The sequence below is a fragment of the Lotus japonicus genome, chromosome 1, assembly GCF_012489685.1.
Source record: "Lotus japonicus ecotype B-129 chromosome 1, LjGifu_v1.2".
Classification (NCBI taxonomy): Eukaryota; Viridiplantae; Streptophyta; class Magnoliopsida; order Fabales; family Fabaceae; genus Lotus; species Lotus japonicus.
The window spans coordinates 60,625,339-60,644,070 of NC_080041.1; the positions used below are offsets into that span (position 1 = coordinate 60,625,339).

Here is an 18,732-nt window from a genome sequence, read left to right on the forward strand (position 1 = left end):
ATGATAACTTTGAATAAAAATGGATTCTACCTCTTGTTCATTTGAAGTCATGTACAGAAGTAGCAAATATAAAAGTAGCAAACTTTGAATATACACACGTTCAAAAAAAAAGAGATTATACACATATATAACTTAGATCAGTAAATATCAATCTCCACATTAAAAATTAAAATCATCATAAAAACAAAGTAGCAAATAAAGTTACATGTTACAAATGAAAAGAGATTAAATTAAATGTTAACGTTTCATTATATCATTCTCCTTTACCATCGTCCACACAAAATTGTGTGCATCCTCATACCAAATCTTTCTATTGCCTTTGAGATCTATGGGGTAGGTACACAATAGAAGATCTTATTCTCATAAGGGAAAACACAATTGTCTAAAGGATACTTTAGAAGGATAATCAGTAGCAACCCATCGATCAGCTACCTTATTATCAACCTATACATTTTTATTTCCTTTTTTTTTGTTAAAGAACTTGCTGGTAAGTGGTTAGTCTCTTTATTAACTGTCATGCAACGGTAAAAAATCCGGTGTGAACCTATCATGCCATAAACCCTTCTATATTTATAGAGGTGAAAATCTTTTTTTAGCACAACAATCATCTCTCACTCCTTTAGTAAAAGCAAACTAACTATATCTTTTAGCATTATAATAAGGTTTAAATACTATGGAGGTCTCTAAAATTGTATGCCGTACGAAAATAAGTCCCTGAAATTTTTTTTTCCGATTTCGAATCCCTGAAATTATTTTTTTAATCAGAATAAGTCCCTACTCGTGTTTCCAGCCTATGTGGCTCAATTTTTGCTGAGTCATTTATTTCACGTGGCTTTTCTATTTTTTTAAATACACATATATTAAAAAAATAAAATTAAGCATTTAAATTTAAAATTAAAATGTTATTAACCTAATTAACCCTAAATCTAATTAACCCTAAATCCCTAAAATGATTTAAATTTTAAATTTAAATGTTTAAATTAAATTTAAATGTTTAAATTTAAAATTAAAATCTTATTAACCTAATTAACCCTAAATCTAATTAACCCTAAATCCCTAAATCTAATTAATCCTAAAAAGATTTTAAATTAAAATTGAAATATTTAATTTTATTTTTTTAATCCATATGTATTTAAAAAAAATAGAAAAGCCACGTGGAATAAATGACTCAGCAAAAATTGTGCCACATATGCTGGAAACACGAGTAGAGACTTATTCTGATTAAAAAAAATTTCCAGGGATTCGGAATCGGAAAAAAAAATTTCAGGGACTTATTTTCGTACGGGAGACAATTTCAGAGACCTCCAGAGTATTTAAGCCTTATACATACATTACAACTACAATGTATATCATTTCTTATGACATCCATGTTAGTGATTTCATTCTCTTCTTAATGGTACCTCCGTTCCTTTTATATTACAGAAGCGTTCATATTTAAAATTGTTTATAGATTGAATCTCTATCAGTTATATTAGAATCCAATGAAGTAAAAAGAAAAGTCCTGAAGGGAAGCCAAGAATAGAGATCCATAAGTATTCTAAACCAGATCAGCATCCTTTGTAAGCCTCTCAAATTCCTCTATCACTTTGTCCATGTCAAGATCATCCACTTTATCCAACATCTTCTTCACAGTCATTCAGCTGCTGTCGAAAAGATAAAAAGGACAGGCCAAACAAAGGGTGAGTATAACGGGAATTAATTTGAACTTCTTAGTTTATTGGTTGAGAAATTGAACTGTTTTTGCATCTGATTCTTTGTGTTACAGTAGTAAATATTTTGTTGCTAAGAAGTATTCACATGGAGCACATACCTATATTAGAATTACCCATATTGGAACTATAGAGTAAAATAAACTACCCCACAGTGATTTTTGCAAGCTTAGGATAAGTATGAAGTAAAAAGAAAAGAGATGTTTAACTTTACTTGATTTATGGGAATAAGATTCAATTCTTCTTCTGCTATACCATTCCAGATATAACTATTCTCTCCTTTCCAATTGTTGAAGCACTTGATATTGGTCTCCTTATATTTATCTTCTTAAGTTGCATGATGATTTTTTTTTTATCTATACCTGATAAAGAGATAAAAAGGAATCAACATTTAAATCCTGGACATCCAAATTCATAGAAGCAAGATTTTGGAGAAGTCACTACACTCTCACAACGATATAATTTTGAATTTTCAATCATCCATTTCATAACAAAGCATCAAGAGAAAACAAAATTAACAAATAACCAATAGTTTACTGCAGCACATGCAAAAGGGAGAATGAGATAGCATAATCCCTTACAATGGCTATACAATATTCCCTTTCTCAGAATAATGAATCAGAATCACCAAGTAGAACCTGCACAAAGAATCACACAATACCCACCTTGGTCTTTAGCAACCAACAAATCAGTTTGAGATCTCACTTTATCCTCTAATTCAGTTGTATCTCGTTGCCTATCTTGGAGCTTAGTCACTATTAGTTCAAGTAAAGTAATGCTAATGCTATCTTTAAGCAGTACACTTCCACAAAACCAAGAAAAAAGTACATTTTGTGCAGGTCACATGTCTGCAGAAGACAAAATTTTAGCTATGAGAGCATTCAATCATTAATAATTTGTGTGATCAACATTCTACATCTAGTAGGGATCTATTAAGTGTTTACTCCATTAAGAAAATTATTGATTTATACTTGGAGCAGAAGGTTGTAAATCTATTAATCTATTAATGCAGTAAGCAAAATTCATTGTAAAACTCATGCACAAGGATTCTATTCTTGCAAAAGATGCAAAAAAAAAAAAAATGCAGAATCAAATTTTCAAGTTCCAAGAGGCAACAATACTTATAATCCTTTGTATCAGAAATCAAGTATTATTGAGACTCACATCATAATTAATCAATATTTGGCTGCAGAACAGAGTTTATTAGGTATAATGAAGAATCAAACATACAAATAAGAAGTAGCTTCCAACAAATACATTAATCAAATAATGCCATCTAAATTAAGTTTTCTCTTACCCAGTAGAACTGAAGAGGAAAGTTGCTTCATGACAGCAGTAGAATTCTCTCATAAAGATCCTTATGGAAAAGGAGTGGCTTTGATGGATTTGACTTCTGGATTTCTAGAGGTATTTTATCTTTTGAACAAAAAGAACTGCGTCTTGATCACTTCCACTTCATCAAAATTTACCTCTTTTCCTGATTACAGCAATCAAAGTGTGAGAGTGAATGGGACTAAAACTTATAAAGTAAATAAAAGAAGCTGCGCGCTAAAAATACAAATATGAAATCTTGGCAAATGTTTTGATTTAACTTATCATCACGTTTAGGACGGTGATTAACTTATCATCTCCAACTAAAAATTCATGATTCATACCATCCTAAACTTGCATTCAGAATAACAGTTGCAGAATTTGAAAGGATTGCTGTTCTATCCTAAGAACATTGAATGCGGGTAGAGTACCCAAAGTGTGAGGAAAGTGATATGAGTGTTTGAGAGAGAGAAGTTCTAACCGCTAGAGAGAGAGAATAACTGGATTTCAATCTGAATATTTCTCAAATGAGCCAAGAGTCTCTTACAATTGGTTACCGTCCCCTATTTATAGGTGTGGAGTTGGGCTTTGCACTGCTAATGTATCTTAATGGGCCAGTTGGGCCTCGGGGAGAGAGGCCCAAGTCCCTGGCGCGCTCCCCGCCTAAGGCCAAATGCCCCTGGGCGAGGGACCTTGGGGTCTTGCCCAGTCCACAAGACACCGAGCTCGAAGCATGAGAGCTAAGTGTGTCTTTAAGCAGAAAAAATCTCAAGGCCAAAACCATAAGAAACTAACCAATGCTAAAACCTAAAGCGTTTAGCAAAATGAGCAACAGTAGCCAACATGGCCTAGTGAGTAAAGCTTTTAAAATCTATATTTTAGACTTCTTGCTGTGTTCCCCTTTCCCGGGCGAGCAGAGTCCACAAGCAGTATTGTGTCAATGACATTTGGTCCAATCGCCCCATCACTGCTACGCACGTGCTTTGAATCGTGACACTTTTGACATGTGTCGAGTCTTCGCCACGCGTCGCGCCTTGAAGTAGCGCTAAGGTCAGCAAATCCCCCAAATCCCAACTACTGCCTTTGAGATGTCTCTTCGAATCTTTGCGAAGCCTAACAACCTGAATTTAAACCAATAGGCTTCAACTATGGTAACTTTTCATTTAATGCGTCCTTCCCACTCCCCAAAATCCCGCAACTGCCATCATATCATTTCCTGACGTCATGGGGCACGATTCCCCACTTTTCCTCCATGTCTCACAACAACTTCCCTTAGCTTCTCCTCACACGTTTCCTTCCAAACGTCATTCCTCGCTTAAAAAGGTGTTGATATTTTGTTTCCCGCTCCTTGCGCGAACTCTCTCCATAGTTCATTGCTGTGGCTTTTGCGACTTTCTGCTCATCATCCCTTTTCTGGCTAACCCTCGCACATCAGAATAACCTTCACCCCTCGTACCCTTTTCATAATGACACCAAAACGTCAGACTAAAAATCCTAAGCGCAAAGTTACTATCGCCACTCCCCTGCGATGCGTTCCTCCCGTCGTCTCGCCCCCTCCGGGAGGGGCTCCCCTCAAAGAAGAAGAAATCATTGGCTTCCGGACGAAGACCTGGGAATCGCTGAAAACTCCCGCCATAGGGGCTTTGCCCGCCGGAACGATGCCTAACCAACGGTCCAGCATAAAGAAGGAGTCATCCATTTGGGAAATTTCTTCAGAATCTGGCGGGTTTTGCCACGAAAAACCCCTTGACAATCTTATGTACTACGGTGTCTGCACAACCTCTGAACGCCCTTGGATCCGTCCTCAAGACAACTACGTGGGTGCTGACCATTTCTTCTACGCGTACGGGTATATGTTCACGAGCTTGGGCATCAAATTTCCTTTTTCCCCCTTCATTTGCTCCGTGCTCCATAGCATCAATGTTGCCCCTAGTCAACTTCATCCCAACAGTTGGGCTTTTTTGCGATGTTTCGAGATCCTTTGCGATGCAATTCAGCAAGATCCTGAACCTTCCCACTTCTTTTATTTCTACCGTGTGTCTGCTCCACCGTCGCCACCACGCAGCTGGGTTTCCCTGGAAGCCAGAGAGGGTCGCCAGCGCTTTAACCCTCTCTGGCCCACCATTACCGTTGGCTTGGCTCGGAAGTTCTTCAGGTTCGTAGTGTCCCCCGAGTATCCCGAGGTTTTCACCCACAGGGATGGCACTGCCTGATTTCCCCTCTACTGGACCTAGGAAGTGTGCCAAGTAATCGACCCGCCCGGGGACTCCCTGATCCCCGAAGACAAAGCTGTCATCGATTTCCTGGCCAGACTTTCGGTTTTAGACTGCGCCCGTGTGATTGGTAAATCCTTCTTCCCTATTTATTTCGTGTTTTTCATTTCCTGCTAGCTTATCCTTGCCCTCTTTTTGAAAAGCTAATTGCTTGTTAATCACACGAATATGATTTTGGTCCATTAGGTTTTTTTTTTACTATTTAAAAAAAATGTAATCACATGGATATGTTTTGGTCATATCCGTTGTATTTTTTTCTGTTTTTTTTTTTAAAGTGTAATCACACGGATATGTTTTTAGAATGCATTTATAGTTTTTTACATAAGACTTTATGGATATGTTTTTTTTTACTAAATTGTTTTAAAAAAAGTGTGATCACACGAATATGTTTTTTCTAAAAAATATATTGATTGGTTTTTAAAATTTATGCTTTGGTGTAACCAAATTTTTTTTTATGCTTTGGTCAAATACATTGTATTTTTTACTAATTTTTTTAAAAAAACGTGTAATCCAAAGTGTGATCACAGGGATATGTTTTTTTAAAATATATTGATTGGTTATTATAAAATATAATATTGAAGAACTCCATGTTCAAAAAATTAAGAATCAAATTGAAATTGAATATGTATTCAAAGTTAAGAAAAAATAAAATATTTACGGATGGATGGGGTGTACACATATTTTATTTTGATGCAGATTTAATATTGAAAATGTATTAAAAGTTAAGAAAAAACAAAATCTTACAGATTTAATATTGAATATGTATTCCCTTTCAAAAAAAAATATTGAATATGTATTCAAAGTTACTAAACAAATTTGTTATATGCTGTGATTGATTGAAAAACAAAATTTGTTTTTTTATGAGGATTTAATATTGAAAAACAAAATTTGTATATTTTTTATTGGGATGATATGAGGGTGACACGTGGCAAAACCTTCTAGAAAAAAACTTTCATTTAGTATATTATATATATATATATATATATATATTAATTCCAGGTGTCAGTCTAATCTTAATTCTAATATCCTTTATTACTTCCTTCCTTTTACTCCTCCATTTTAAAATTATACACATATCATTAAGAAGAAAGAAGGATAGTTATTGATTGTTTCCTCAATTTCAAAAAAAAATGAGAAAAAGTTTGATGCACGACGGTGTAAAGTTTTTTTACATCGTCAACCAATCAGATTTCAAGGATGTGAGAAAATCTCTCTTTTCATTTAATTTCTTTCATTGACATGTCATATCTTTGAAATCTGATTGGTTGACGGTGTAAAAAAACTTTACACCGTCGGTGCATCAAAATTAAACTCAAAAAAAAATGTTGTTTAAAGTTATACACATTTGAAGAGTTTATTATTGATATATATTTTGACTAAAGCATCTTTACAGGGCTGGCTCAAAGGTAAAACCACTCAAGCAACCGCTTTAGGCCTCCAAATTTTTATTTTTTTTATCAAGTAAAAAATTCCCCAAATTTTTTTTTACTAAATAAAAAAAGTCATAAAAAAACCAAACATAAGACAAAAAGGCCCAAAAAAAAGGCTCACTTTAAAGTTTGCTTTAGGCCTCATTTAATGTTGGGTCGGGGCGATGTATAAGGTGCAATAGCATGTGGGTCTTGCACCCATACCATGCATGCAAGGGCCAATAGGATGACACCACCTGTCAATGTGAAGAATGAGATACCGGTTTATTCTGTTAAATGGAATTTTTAATTTTTTTAATTCTAATTTGATTATGACACAAAAGCCCCTTATTGCGTGACTCAACCTTTATTGGTCCCTTCACCTGCAAGTGTGCCACCGCGGCCAACTCTGACCAGCCACCTCGACGGCTGTCGCAGGATTCCGGCATGGTGGTCATTTCCTCTCCGTAACCCCTGTCAGCGCGGTGGTCAAACAGTCATATATGCATCACAAACACAAACAAAATAATATGGTAAAACAAACCCAAATGGCCAAATCTCATCAGTCATCACCAATCAACTCTATTGTGATCTCACTCATCAAACCCCACTTTGCAAACTCTCATCATCAAGCGCGATTGATGGGGGACATAAGTACAGAGAGATGGGAGTATTAAGCCCCAACACCGCGCAACCACCGAGCTCTGTCGTTGCAGTGCTCAAAGCCTCCGTCTTGTTCTACCGCGACACACAACCATGAACAACCAGAAGCAGGGACAAACCCACTAAATAGCAGCAAGATTTTCGAAATAGAGATTTGTGAGTGAGTCAAAAATGAAAACTTTACATCTGCAACCTCTATTTGTAAAAAAAAAAAGGAGATCTTTAGCTTTGAAATTCCTTGCATGTACAATTATGAAATTGAGATGGCTAAAGGAAGTAGTAAGATTACATAAAGTGGATGAAAAATGGTGATTGGACGTCGCCGGAAAACTCACCGGAAACTGGGTTTCGCAGCGGTTTAAACACGACGCAAGAGATCTCGCCGAAGAAGAAAGGAGACGCGGCGGCGGATTGCTCACTAGAGAAGAAAGAGGATAGAGTGCATACCTAGAGCAAAGAGTGCCAGAAAGAGGATGAGGGTATTTTTGTATTATACACTGCATTTATAGTTTTAATTTTTTTTTCCAACAGGTAACATGACCTGTTATAACATGTTTTCTTCTATCATGCATGGTGCAAGACCTAAGAGCATCTCCAATGCATAGTTGCTAGTTGGGTTGCTTAAAAACTATTTCGGTGGGTCCAGACTGACACATAGGATTTAAGCAACCCAAGCAAAATTCACTCTAACCACGGTTGCTTAGTTTACTTTTAGTTGGGTCCCATTATACCTCTGATATTTATATTATTTTAAGGTAATGACACTATACAAGTACATGAATGAAAGAGAAAATATGATTTTTTAGTTAAAAAGTAAGGAGAGAGAAAATAAGCAACCGTTGCTTAAATTTAAGCAACCCAACTGCCACGTCATATTGCTCCAGTGGTGCTTCAAAATAAGCAACATTGCTTAAGTTGCCAACTGGATTTAAGCAACCCCCATTGGAGATGCTCTAAGGTACACTTGCACCCTAACAACCACCTTGGGTCGGCCATGCACCTTTATTTAAATTGAGTTATATTAAAAAAAGATAATGATAATTATTTGTTAAGTAATTGATGAGAGTTGTGATTAGTTAAAATATAAAGTGATAGATGAGAGATATAACATTAAATGAGAGTATAGATGAAAAAAATATGATAAGTAGTCTTATATTTCTTTTTTTTTTTTGTCTTGACCAAGGTATCCCCACAGCCGACAGCCGTGAGACTAATCCCTCGCCCCACGGTTAGCGCACTAAGCGGTAGGGGGTTGACCAAGAGTTTTTTCTATTCGCAAGAGTTGGGATTCGAACCCCCAACCACTTGCTTAAAGGATGAAGTGCTGAATCACTACACCAACCCACTCATAGGAGGATTCACCGCCTGGCCCAGGCTCTAGGAATTTTTTTTAATTTTTTCTTTGGACTAAGTCAGGTTTCGGACCAAAAAATAGAAGAGAGAAAGGGCAAAATTTAGGGAGACAGATGTGTCGCTGTAGGTGAGGGAGTGAGGCGGTGGGAGGGTGGGTGAGTGAGTGAGTGAAGAGTTCGTGAGGTGTAGCTCCTTGGATCCTCAACAAAATTTACATGAAGGGTTTCTTGCACTGAGAATCGATTACAGGGCAAGGGCAGACTCAATTTTGGCTGAAGCATCAGAGGGTATCTTCCCTGAATTGGATCTCTCAAAGGAGTTTTTTACCTTTCCCTTTGTACCATTTTTCCCTTCATGGCTTCATCATCTGTCCTTCGATTTCTAGATCCAAAGTGCTCTGTTCAGCCCTGAAAAAAATCCCTTCTTGCATGTAGATTTCAGCAAAACCTGTATCTGCTTCTTGCATGTAGATCCGTGGACGGTACTGAAGACGTGATGTAGATGGTGGTCGACTACTGTGAGGGATAGTGGAGAAAGAGCAAAGGTCGTATAACTTTAGGGAGGGGAAGTGAGAATTTCTGATGTGTGACTGGGTAAGGTGAAAGAGAAAGGAAACAGAGGATAATTAGAGAATTACTGGGTAAGGTGAAAGAGAAAGGAAACAGAGGATAATTAGAGAATTAGGAAAGAAACGTAAATCATTTGATTTGTGTGGTCCTGATTTTTTAGTCTAATTAATATTAGGAATGGAAACATTTCCTGGACCTAAATAGGAAGGAGTCTATTTTGGAATGAATCCAATCACTCAGTAAATGAAGGAGGGAACGTGAGGTAAAGATAGAGGGGAATTGGAAAAATAAATTAATGTAAAATTGACTACATTTATTTATTTTTATTAACTACATTTTTTTTATAAGCATTTTTATTAACTACATGATATTTTTTATTTTGTTATATTCTTGGAAGTTGCAAACCACATGTATGTTTTTCATATACTCCCTGTGTTCCTATTTATAAGTCACAAAAAACTAATTCTCTTAGATTAAGAAAAGTAGTTAGTAATAATAAATTTGTAAAGAAAATGATTAGCTTTCCTAGACTACCCTTATTTACTTTCCTATGATTTTCTCTCTCCAAGTTAATATTCCAAAAGTTCATCATCTCTTTCATATTAAATATGAGGGTGAATTTGGAAAAAATTATTTAATGCTTCCTAGATATTAGAAAGTGACTTATATTTAGGAACAAATTTTTTTCAAAAAATGTGACTTATAATAAGAAACGGAGGGAGTATTATTTTTGAATTAATGAAATTAATTAATTTATTCATATACTATCATTAATATAATGAAATTCAATGAATAAATTAATTTATATTAATTATAGAGTTAAAAAAATGGTGCAAGTCTTTTATATTAATTATATTGTTGATATTAATCAATATACCCCTTCTTTACTGCATAATTTACAAGTTATGTACCGCGTACTCGTACCACGTATCAAAGCATATGACGAACCAGGTAACTATGAACTTGCACTACAAAAATTTCGGGGTTTTAGCGGCGGTTTATTTGTTGAGAATGGCACTACAAAAAATGTAACTATATATTTGGGTTGTGTGATTAATTGAGAATGAGACATATTTGTCATTGCAACATGCTATTTACGCCGCAACCCCGTAATTCCCGCAACCGCAGCACCTAAAACTGTGACTGCAACCGCAATTTAAAATCTTAGGTGACAAGTGTGGGCAATTAAACTTAGACTTAATCTTGCCCAGGCTAAAAAAATTCCTAACTCCGCCATTAAACCCACTTGGTTAGTAGTCTTATATTTCTAAACCAACTTTTAGAGAATTGCTAAATCCTCCAAAAGAAAATCATCGAATCATCAAATAAAACAGAAGCATTTAATTTCAGATTAAAAAACGTCAACGTCTAAGAAAAATGATAAATTGCATAAGGTCTAATTGTGATGAAGTTAGCACAAAAAGGGGATGTGACTGAACCCGTAAGGCTCCACAGGAGCTCAAGTGGACAAATAATTTTTCAGAAATTTCAAAAGGGAAGGGGATGCAGGCTTTTAGATTCTTCACTGTTAAGCTCAAAAAGGGAATTCTGCTGTCATACACAACAGGAGGTACTGTTACTAATTAATTTGGCCTCTAACACATTTTGGAACCACTTATTTTTACGGTGATTATGAGTGTGTTTGGTTCATATCTTTGAGAATCGATTCTTCCTTCCAGACGCAAGTTTGGATGAAGTGTGGATTACTTGCTTCTGCATGGAGGGGATCCACATCTGAGCCGTGGAGGGGATCCTTTGTTGCCCCTTCTCCCTGATCCTTTGTTCCTTTTTTTGTGGATATGGCTGTGTGAGGGAGAAATTGAGAGAGGGAATTTGGTAAACTGAATTACCACCGCTTGATCTGTGGGTAGGATAGGAAAACAAAACCATGGGCTTTGGGACATGCAGTTCAACTTTCAACCATATGATACATCTTGCGGTAATAATAGGTGTGATATAGGATTGAGTTAATCTAATTTGTCCATCTCAATGTAAGGTTGTTTTCTAAGGGACCCTAAGCTAGTTCAGTACTATCTTATACTACTAAGTTTGAAAATTTAGATTATTGAAACTTAGTTTTTGAAATTTTAAAAAAAAATTGATTTGAAGAATTTAATATTTAGAGTGAGTTGACATAGTAGTTTAGTACTTCATCTCTTAAGTAAGTAGTTGGAGACTCCAATCCCAACTTTTAAAAATGAAAAAAAAAAAACTCATTGGTCATCCCCCTACCGCTTAATGCACCGACCATGACAAGAGGGATTAAATTCATGAATGTCGGTTGTGGAGATATATTAGTTAACACTAAAAAAAATTTAGAATTCCTTGTGTCAATGCATATTGAATTTAACTTAACATTTAAAGTATAAAAATCTGGTTTTTATTTTATTTTTTTAACGTGGATCAAATATTATTAAACAGGCATAGAAGCCAACAATATCGTTAACTGAGGAGGCATTTCGGGCCATGAAATGAGCACAAATATTTCCTTCCCAACGAATAAAAGTAAGATCAACAAGATCAAAACAACTACAAAGTATAAAACAATCATGAAGAACAAGAAACAAATAGGAGTCGCCCTTCCTCCTTTTCCAAGCTTGAAATAGCAGCAGTGAGTCGGTCTCAAAGAGAACTCGCGTGAAACCCAGTTTTGCCGTCAATACCATTGCCCACCTGAGAGATAGAGCTTCTGCAATCGTAGCTGACATAGCCAACGTTGGGAAGAAGGATGTAGAGGTTATGTGGTGGCTTAGTGGTTATGAGGGAGGTTCGATGATGGTTAGGAAGGAGATGGATAAGAATGAGAGGAAGAAGGTGGAAGAGAAGGATAAAAAGTGATTAAAGAGAATTTTAAATGACTAAAACTAATGTGAAAAATCAATATGGGCAATCTATATTTGTTTAAGATTACCACGTGGGTTGGTGACTTGGATAAGATATTAGTCAAATAATCATTATAATATCATTGGTCCTTATTTAAAACAAAAATGAAGTAAAATGAAGGCTCGATACTTTTGTTGAAAGGATCTTTTACCATAATACTTTCAAATATCTCAAGATTCAGTTGTAGTATAGCAAAGGGCTTTATCGTATCAAATAAAATTTCTAACACAAATGTCGTTCTTTAATAAAATTAACTCAAGAAATGAGTTTAGAAAATGGTTGTTTTGTTTTGCAAAATAAGAAGAACGAAGTGATAAAAACGAGTTGTAAACTAGTCGAGAAAGCTGTTGAAATTGGTGTTCGTCGATTTACTCAAATGCACTCTAAAACTCTACATACAAACCTTGTTCGATGGTTGGTTTTATCACATGATTTTTTATCTTACTCCATAGTTTCCCAGTGTGAATATTATCACCTCAATATATCAGCACTCAATCCATTGATTCACAATAAGGGTGAGCTGGGCCAAAACTAAGATTTGAAATTCTGGTTCTCGCACATGACAGATTTCAAACGCGATGCTGGGACAACCGGTTCGACAACTGACTAACAGTAACAACTGATGTGCAGCACATTATTAAATCAACAAAAACAATAAAGAACACAGAGAATTGTTAACCCAGTTCGGTGCAACATCACCTACATCTGGAGGGCTTCGCCCAAAGAAAGGAAATCCACTTTATCAAGATTTAGAAACTACAGACACTCATGAACACCTCAGTTCATAGTTCTTTTCCTAATCTACCCAGTGTTTTTCTACTTAGTATATCGACCTAAGTATGAGAGCCCCTCTCACTTTCTATCAATCACTGCCACAGTGATTGGTAACAACAATCAACACATGTTTGAAGAGATTACAACTCAACTAAAACAAACCAACTCTATGCCAGATGAAGATCAATGGAGGCAGTAGAGTGGTGTACAAAATAACAGAACAAGGACTCACAAAATACAATCCTAAAACCCAATCCTTGGGTGCCCAAGGCACACTTTGCAACTAGGGTTAAACCTCCTTAAATAGTCGTTCTTCTGGTCTTGATCTTCAATGAGCTTGCACGAAAATAGAGTCCATAAAACAGATATGGAACAAATCTTTTAAACCAGTAACAAATCTTATCAAATAAGATTTGAACAAAAGATAACATCTTTCACAATTTAAACCAAATCAAATCTTCTTCAACAGATTTGATTCCACTATATTATATTCCAAATAATAAATAGAAGCTTCTTCAATAACCCTAACTTGATTATCACGAAATCAATCCAAAGCTTCTAGAAAAACCAGTCAAACACACAGTAGATCCGCAGGGACAAATGTCACAGCACGATGTTACAACATCTGCTTCGACATTAGGTTGTTTTTGAAAAAATGCAGACAACCAAAAGTAACAACAAGATTAAATACAACATGTGTCATGTGTAGGCCATAGTGCTAGGACCTGCAAGAACCCACCATAATCAAATACTGGGAATGTAAGCCTCAAATAATACTCAAATCATGTTTGCTTAAAAATATTCTAGGATAAATACTCATATCATGATTGCTTTGTTTTTTTTATTTGTTACAGAGAGCAGTACAAGCTGGATCTTCATCTAGAGCACAAATTGGAGCTTGGACAATCTCAGTTTAGAGTAAAAAAAAATGTTATTCTCCAAACAAAATCAACAAACTCACAATCAAGAAATCCAAAGAAAAAAACATTTTTTTATAAGCATTTCATTAATGGGAGCACAAGGGGTGCCCAACCCCAAACAAAATACAAAGAAACAGGTCAGTAAACAGAAAAATAAGCTCTACACAACTGCAGTATAGTCTACACTAGAGCAAGAACATCAGATAAAATTCAAGCAGAGTAAAGGCCTTGAAAACAGTTCCGTGCTAGAACATAGAGAGGGAAGGTAGTACCCAAAGAGTGAGGACGGTGATGAGAATGCTTAGAGAGAGAAGCTCTAACCACTTAGAGAGAGAAAGTGTAACTGAATTTCAATGCTCTCATTATTCAAATGAGCTAAGAGTCCCTTACAATTGGTATTTCCCCTATTTATAGAAGTGAGGTTTGGGCTTTGACGCCTTTAACCTGCATAAATGGGCAAGTTGGGCCTTGGGATGGGTGGCCCAAGGCCATGGTGCGTCCCCCGCCCAAAGTCAAGTCTCCTGGGCGAGGGACCCAGGGGTCTCGCCCAGTCCACAAGACACCGAGCTCGAAGCATGAGAGCTAAGTGTGTCTTTAAGCAAAAAATAAGGCGACATCCCTAAGAATACTAACTAAGACCTAAAAACCTTAAGAATCCAGAGATGAAGAACAATGGCCAACATGGTCTGGTAAATAAAGCCTTTACAATCAACACTTTGGATCTATAGCCGTGCCCTCTCTTCCAGGCGATCCAAGTCCACAAGCAGGCTTGTGGCGAAGGCTTCTAGTTTGCCCGCCCCAACATAGTTTTGCACGTGCCTTGAATCGTGACACTCCGCTGTGTGTTGTGTCCATCCCATGCGTCAAGCCTTGGAGTGACGCCGAGGTCAGTGAATCCACAAAATCTCAATCGCTACCTTTGACATGTCCCTTCCAGTCACATCAAATCTTTGACAATTTGAATTTTAACCAATCGGCAGCAACCATCACAGCTTTTCATTTAATGCGTCTTTCTCACTCCCCAGAATTTCGCAACTGCAATCATGTCATTCCCTGACGTCATAGGCTCAACCTTTCTTTTTCCTCCACATCCCTCGATAACCATCCACAACTTCCTCCTACACGTTTTCCTCCACACGTCGCACCTCGCTTATAACAACATTGTCCTACTCATTCCTTCCGTTCCTTCGCGATTACGAATCTTTGCTCTTCTATTCTCGCGCGAACTTGTTCAGTGTTAGAATTACCTTTGTTCCTTGCAAATCGTCCGCAATGACTCCAAAGCGTCAGACCAAAAATCTCAAACGTAATGCCGTCGCGGCCACCCCTCTACGGTGTGTTCCTCCCGTTCCCCCGCCCCCTCCAGGAGGCGTTCCTCTTGAAGAAAAAGAAGTCATTGCCTTCCGAACGAGGACTTGGGAATCTTTGAGTGCTCCCGCCATGAAGGCCTTGCTCGCCGGGACAATACCCAACCAACGGTCGAGTTTGGAAAAGGAATCATCCATTTGGGAGATTTCCTCAGAATCCGGTGGACTTTGTCATGAGAAACCTCTTGACGAGCTTCTGCGTGTTCGTGCTTGCTTACCCCTTGAACGCCCTTGGCTCCGCCCCAAAGACGTCTCCGTGGGTGATCCTCACTTCTTTTATGTGTATGGGTATATGTTCACAAGTTTGAAGATTAAATTTCCTTTTTCCCCTTTTATCTGCTCCGTTCTTCACAATATCAATGTGGCTCCTAATCAACTTCATCCCAACAGTTGGGCCTTCCTCCGGTGTTTCGAAATTCTCTGCGACGCGATTCACCAGGAACCTGAACCTTCGACCTTCTTTTATTTCTATCGCGTATCTGTCCAGCCCTCCCCGCAACGTAACTGGGTTTCCCTAGAAGCCATGCCTGATCGTCAGCGCTTCAATCTCATCTGGCCTAGTATCTCTATCGATTTAGCCCGGAAATTCTTCAGGGTTGTGGTGTCCCACGAATACCCTGAGGTTTTTACACACAGAGATGGCACTGCTCGATTTCCTTTCTACTGGACTCAGGGTGCGCGCCAAATAGTTGACCCGTTTGAGGACTCCCTTACTCCTGAACACAAAGCTGTCATCGACTTTCTGGCTCGTCTTGCCATTTCAGACTGCTCTCGAGTGATTGATAAATCTTCCTCTTTTACCCTTCTCGCTCTTTCTATTTTCGGTCGGCTTATACTTTTTTGTATATTTTTAGGACAAACTCACCGCGCCGAAGGGGAGCTTTTGGCGGCCTTTAAGAAGAAGAATAACGTCTCATTTCCCCCTCGAATAAATTTAAAAGGCGACAAGGCATCTCTATTGAGAATCCAGACGGGCGGAAAACGGCCCCTTGGCGAGGAGGATCCTCGCCCTTCCCCAACAAGGACCATCCCAGCCCAACACGGTCTTGCCGACGACTCACTTTCCCGCCCAACAGTTATCTTGTCGTCGCTTGGTCCAAACCTGACGTCTTCCGCCAACGCCCCTCCTCCACCTGTTCATACTTTCACTCTTTCCTCAGGGTCTATGAGTCGGGGATTCCCGTGTTCTCTAACTTTGTCATCAGCCCAAATGGCGCGAATGGATGAAATTGTTAAGCAGCGTGGCTTGGATAATGTCGCTGAAGGAGCTGTGGCGGGAGTGCTCCACGCGCTCCACTGCTATAGGCGCTCCGCCCAGAGTGCTGACAAATTACGATCCAAAGTGGTGCGCCTCCGCGCTCTCAATTCTCAACTTGCTGAGGATCGCAAAGTGTTCGCCGCTCAACTGATCGCCAAGGAAGACTCATTTTCCAAAGAACTAGCCGATCAGTCCGCTCGTGCTGAAGTTAGCTTAGAGTTCCGCGACCGGAGGATTTATGAATTGGAGAAAACTCTTGCAGAGCTGCGGCAGGAGGCGCATCTAGAATCGAGCGCGAAAGCGGACCAAATAGCTTTGATGGAGGCCGACCTTGACAACCTTCGATCTGACTTGGCGAAGAAAGACGACCTTCTATCCTCCGCGAAGACTCAAGCTCATCTTGAGGCGAAGGCCTTAGAAGAAAGATTGAGGTCAGAGGCTGCCATTGCTGTTGTTTCCGAACGTGGCCGAGGCTTTTTCCTCGCCAAAGCCCAAGTTGAACACCTTCATCCTCTGATTGACCTCAGCCAGATGAGAGCATTCAAGAGGGTGACTCCCACAGGATTGGTCGGGCCCGACGATCCTCCAGGCTTCGTCGCTGAGCACTTCCTGACAAAAGAACACGTAGAGCCAACTCCACATGTTAGGAGTCCTTAGATTATCTTTGCCATCTTTGTACCAAGGGCCTCCTCTTCTTTTTTTTTTTAAAACTGAATTTCCTTCTTTTTAATGAGAACCCCAAGTTTTTACTATTTTTGCTATGAGTTTCAATTGTACGCCCCCCGCCAGGGTGTGAACCATGCGGAACGTCCCTCTTGGGGAATTTCCAAACGTCTGCCCAAGTGCCTCTTTTCCACGTTCCAACGGTTTACCATTGACCACCGACCACGAATGTTCAAACCTTTAGTGCAAGTCGCTCTTTTTCTAAGAAAAAACTCCTCGAGAAACTGCTCCAGCAATAATTCTCGGAGACTGATCTGGGCTTATAAACAAGAACCAAAACGCAACAATCTTTACATTTCGTCTGCTTTCCAAAACATCAAGGAAATGGCTTCCCATATTGCTTGTCTGGAAGAGCTCAGGAAGAAAGCTTTTGACGAAGACCTCTTCATCAATGTCAGGCATCCGGAAGATCCCAGCGTCTACGACCTGGCCAACAAACTGTTGGGAATGGATCTGAGTCTACGCTGTCCTCCGAGATTTTCTCTGCTTCGTGGAGGAAATTCAAGAGCTCTGCCGGCGGGAGATGGATCTGCTAGAGGAGAAAGAAACGGTGATAACAGCTTCAGAGACGGTGGAAGAAGGTCCTGAGAAGCAGGAGCTGAGCCGGAAACTCCGCAACTTAGAGTACAAGCAATACCGGTTGGAGCTTGAGAGTACAGAGCAGCGCAAAGAATGTAGGAAAATGAGGATAGACCCCCCCTTTTAAATGTATTAAGCCAAGTATTTGAATAAAAGTTTTTTTTCCCGAATTGTTCTTACGTGCACTATTATGAACATACGAGCAAACAAATAATCATGTTAGTAAATCACCCCAATATAAACAGATCAATGAAGGGATAAATGAATAATTAGATGAGTAAAGGATAGTTGAGCGGGGGAGGCGGGCGGCCTGCCACTTATCTTCGCCTTTGTTTGTCGCCGTTTTAGCATGTGTTTTCAGTGCTAGCCTCCCAATTTTGCGTGAGTAATTTTTCGAGAGTGTGCTACGTGTAACTAGGACTTTCGCTCGGTATTTTACCGAGGCTTTTGTTCGCACCAATATTTCCCGTAAGAGCAGGTGCGGCCCCTACAGCCTTATTAGGTGGGGACTTTCAGTTGCTCGGGGCCCAATGGCCATATGAGTTTACCCGAGAATTTTGGCCTAGTTAAAAATGCTTCCCGCGTTCCGGAAAGACTCGACTCGCCCATATCTCGGGGAGGTTATTTGGATAAAGAGCTTATTCGCGCACACCGCCAACGGGTGGCGGCGGGAAGCTCATCCTCACACGTCGCCTGCAGGGGCTACGGTCAGCGCCGGACTTTCCGGAGCGATCCCCAAACATCAAGGTCGTGTTGGGATCGCAACATTCAGGGAATTTTTCCCACCAGGCTGTCGTCTCATTTCGATAGTTAGGAGTATTGCTAAGAATATCCTTTTTGTATTTCATTTGTAAAAGATTTTTTGTACATCGAGGGATGCCTCATTAAAAAACTCCCGTGTCGGAGAAAAAGAGTGCATCTTTATTTTGGTCCTTGATTTT

The 18,732-nt window shown here is 38.8% G+C and overlaps 1 protein-coding gene and 1 long non-coding RNA gene across 3 annotated transcripts; one reads left to right on the forward strand and one right to left on the reverse strand.

Moving 5' to 3' along the window:
* Positions 1–1,505: 1,505 nt before the first annotated feature.
* On the reverse strand, positions 1,506–3,825 carry LOC130735369 (uncharacterized). The gene is made up of 3 exons (XR_009018417.1): positions 3,007–3,825; positions 1,924–2,071; positions 1,506–1,643 (listed from the first exon to the last, which is right to left on the reverse strand). It is a non-coding gene; the product is annotated as an uncharacterized LOC130735369 (long non-coding RNA).
* Positions 1,544–17,173, forward strand: LOC130735352 (uncharacterized). Of its 2 annotated transcripts, none has more exons than XM_057587390.1 (3): positions 1,544–1,679; positions 3,011–3,116; positions 13,799–17,173. In XM_057587390.1, exon 3 carries the CDS (start codon positions 15,137–15,139, stop codon positions 17,144–17,146), a length of 2,010 nt encoding a protein of 669 aa, XP_057443373.1. In that variant the 5' UTR covers positions 1,544–1,679; positions 3,011–3,116; positions 13,799–15,136; the 3' UTR covers positions 17,147–17,173. The 2 variants fall into 2 exon arrangements, with proteins under 2 accessions (XP_057443373.1, XP_057443376.1); XM_057587393.1 differs by having other exon boundaries at positions 1,569–1,679; positions 3,014–3,116.
* The last annotated feature ends 1,559 nt before the right edge of the window (positions 17,174–18,732 follow it).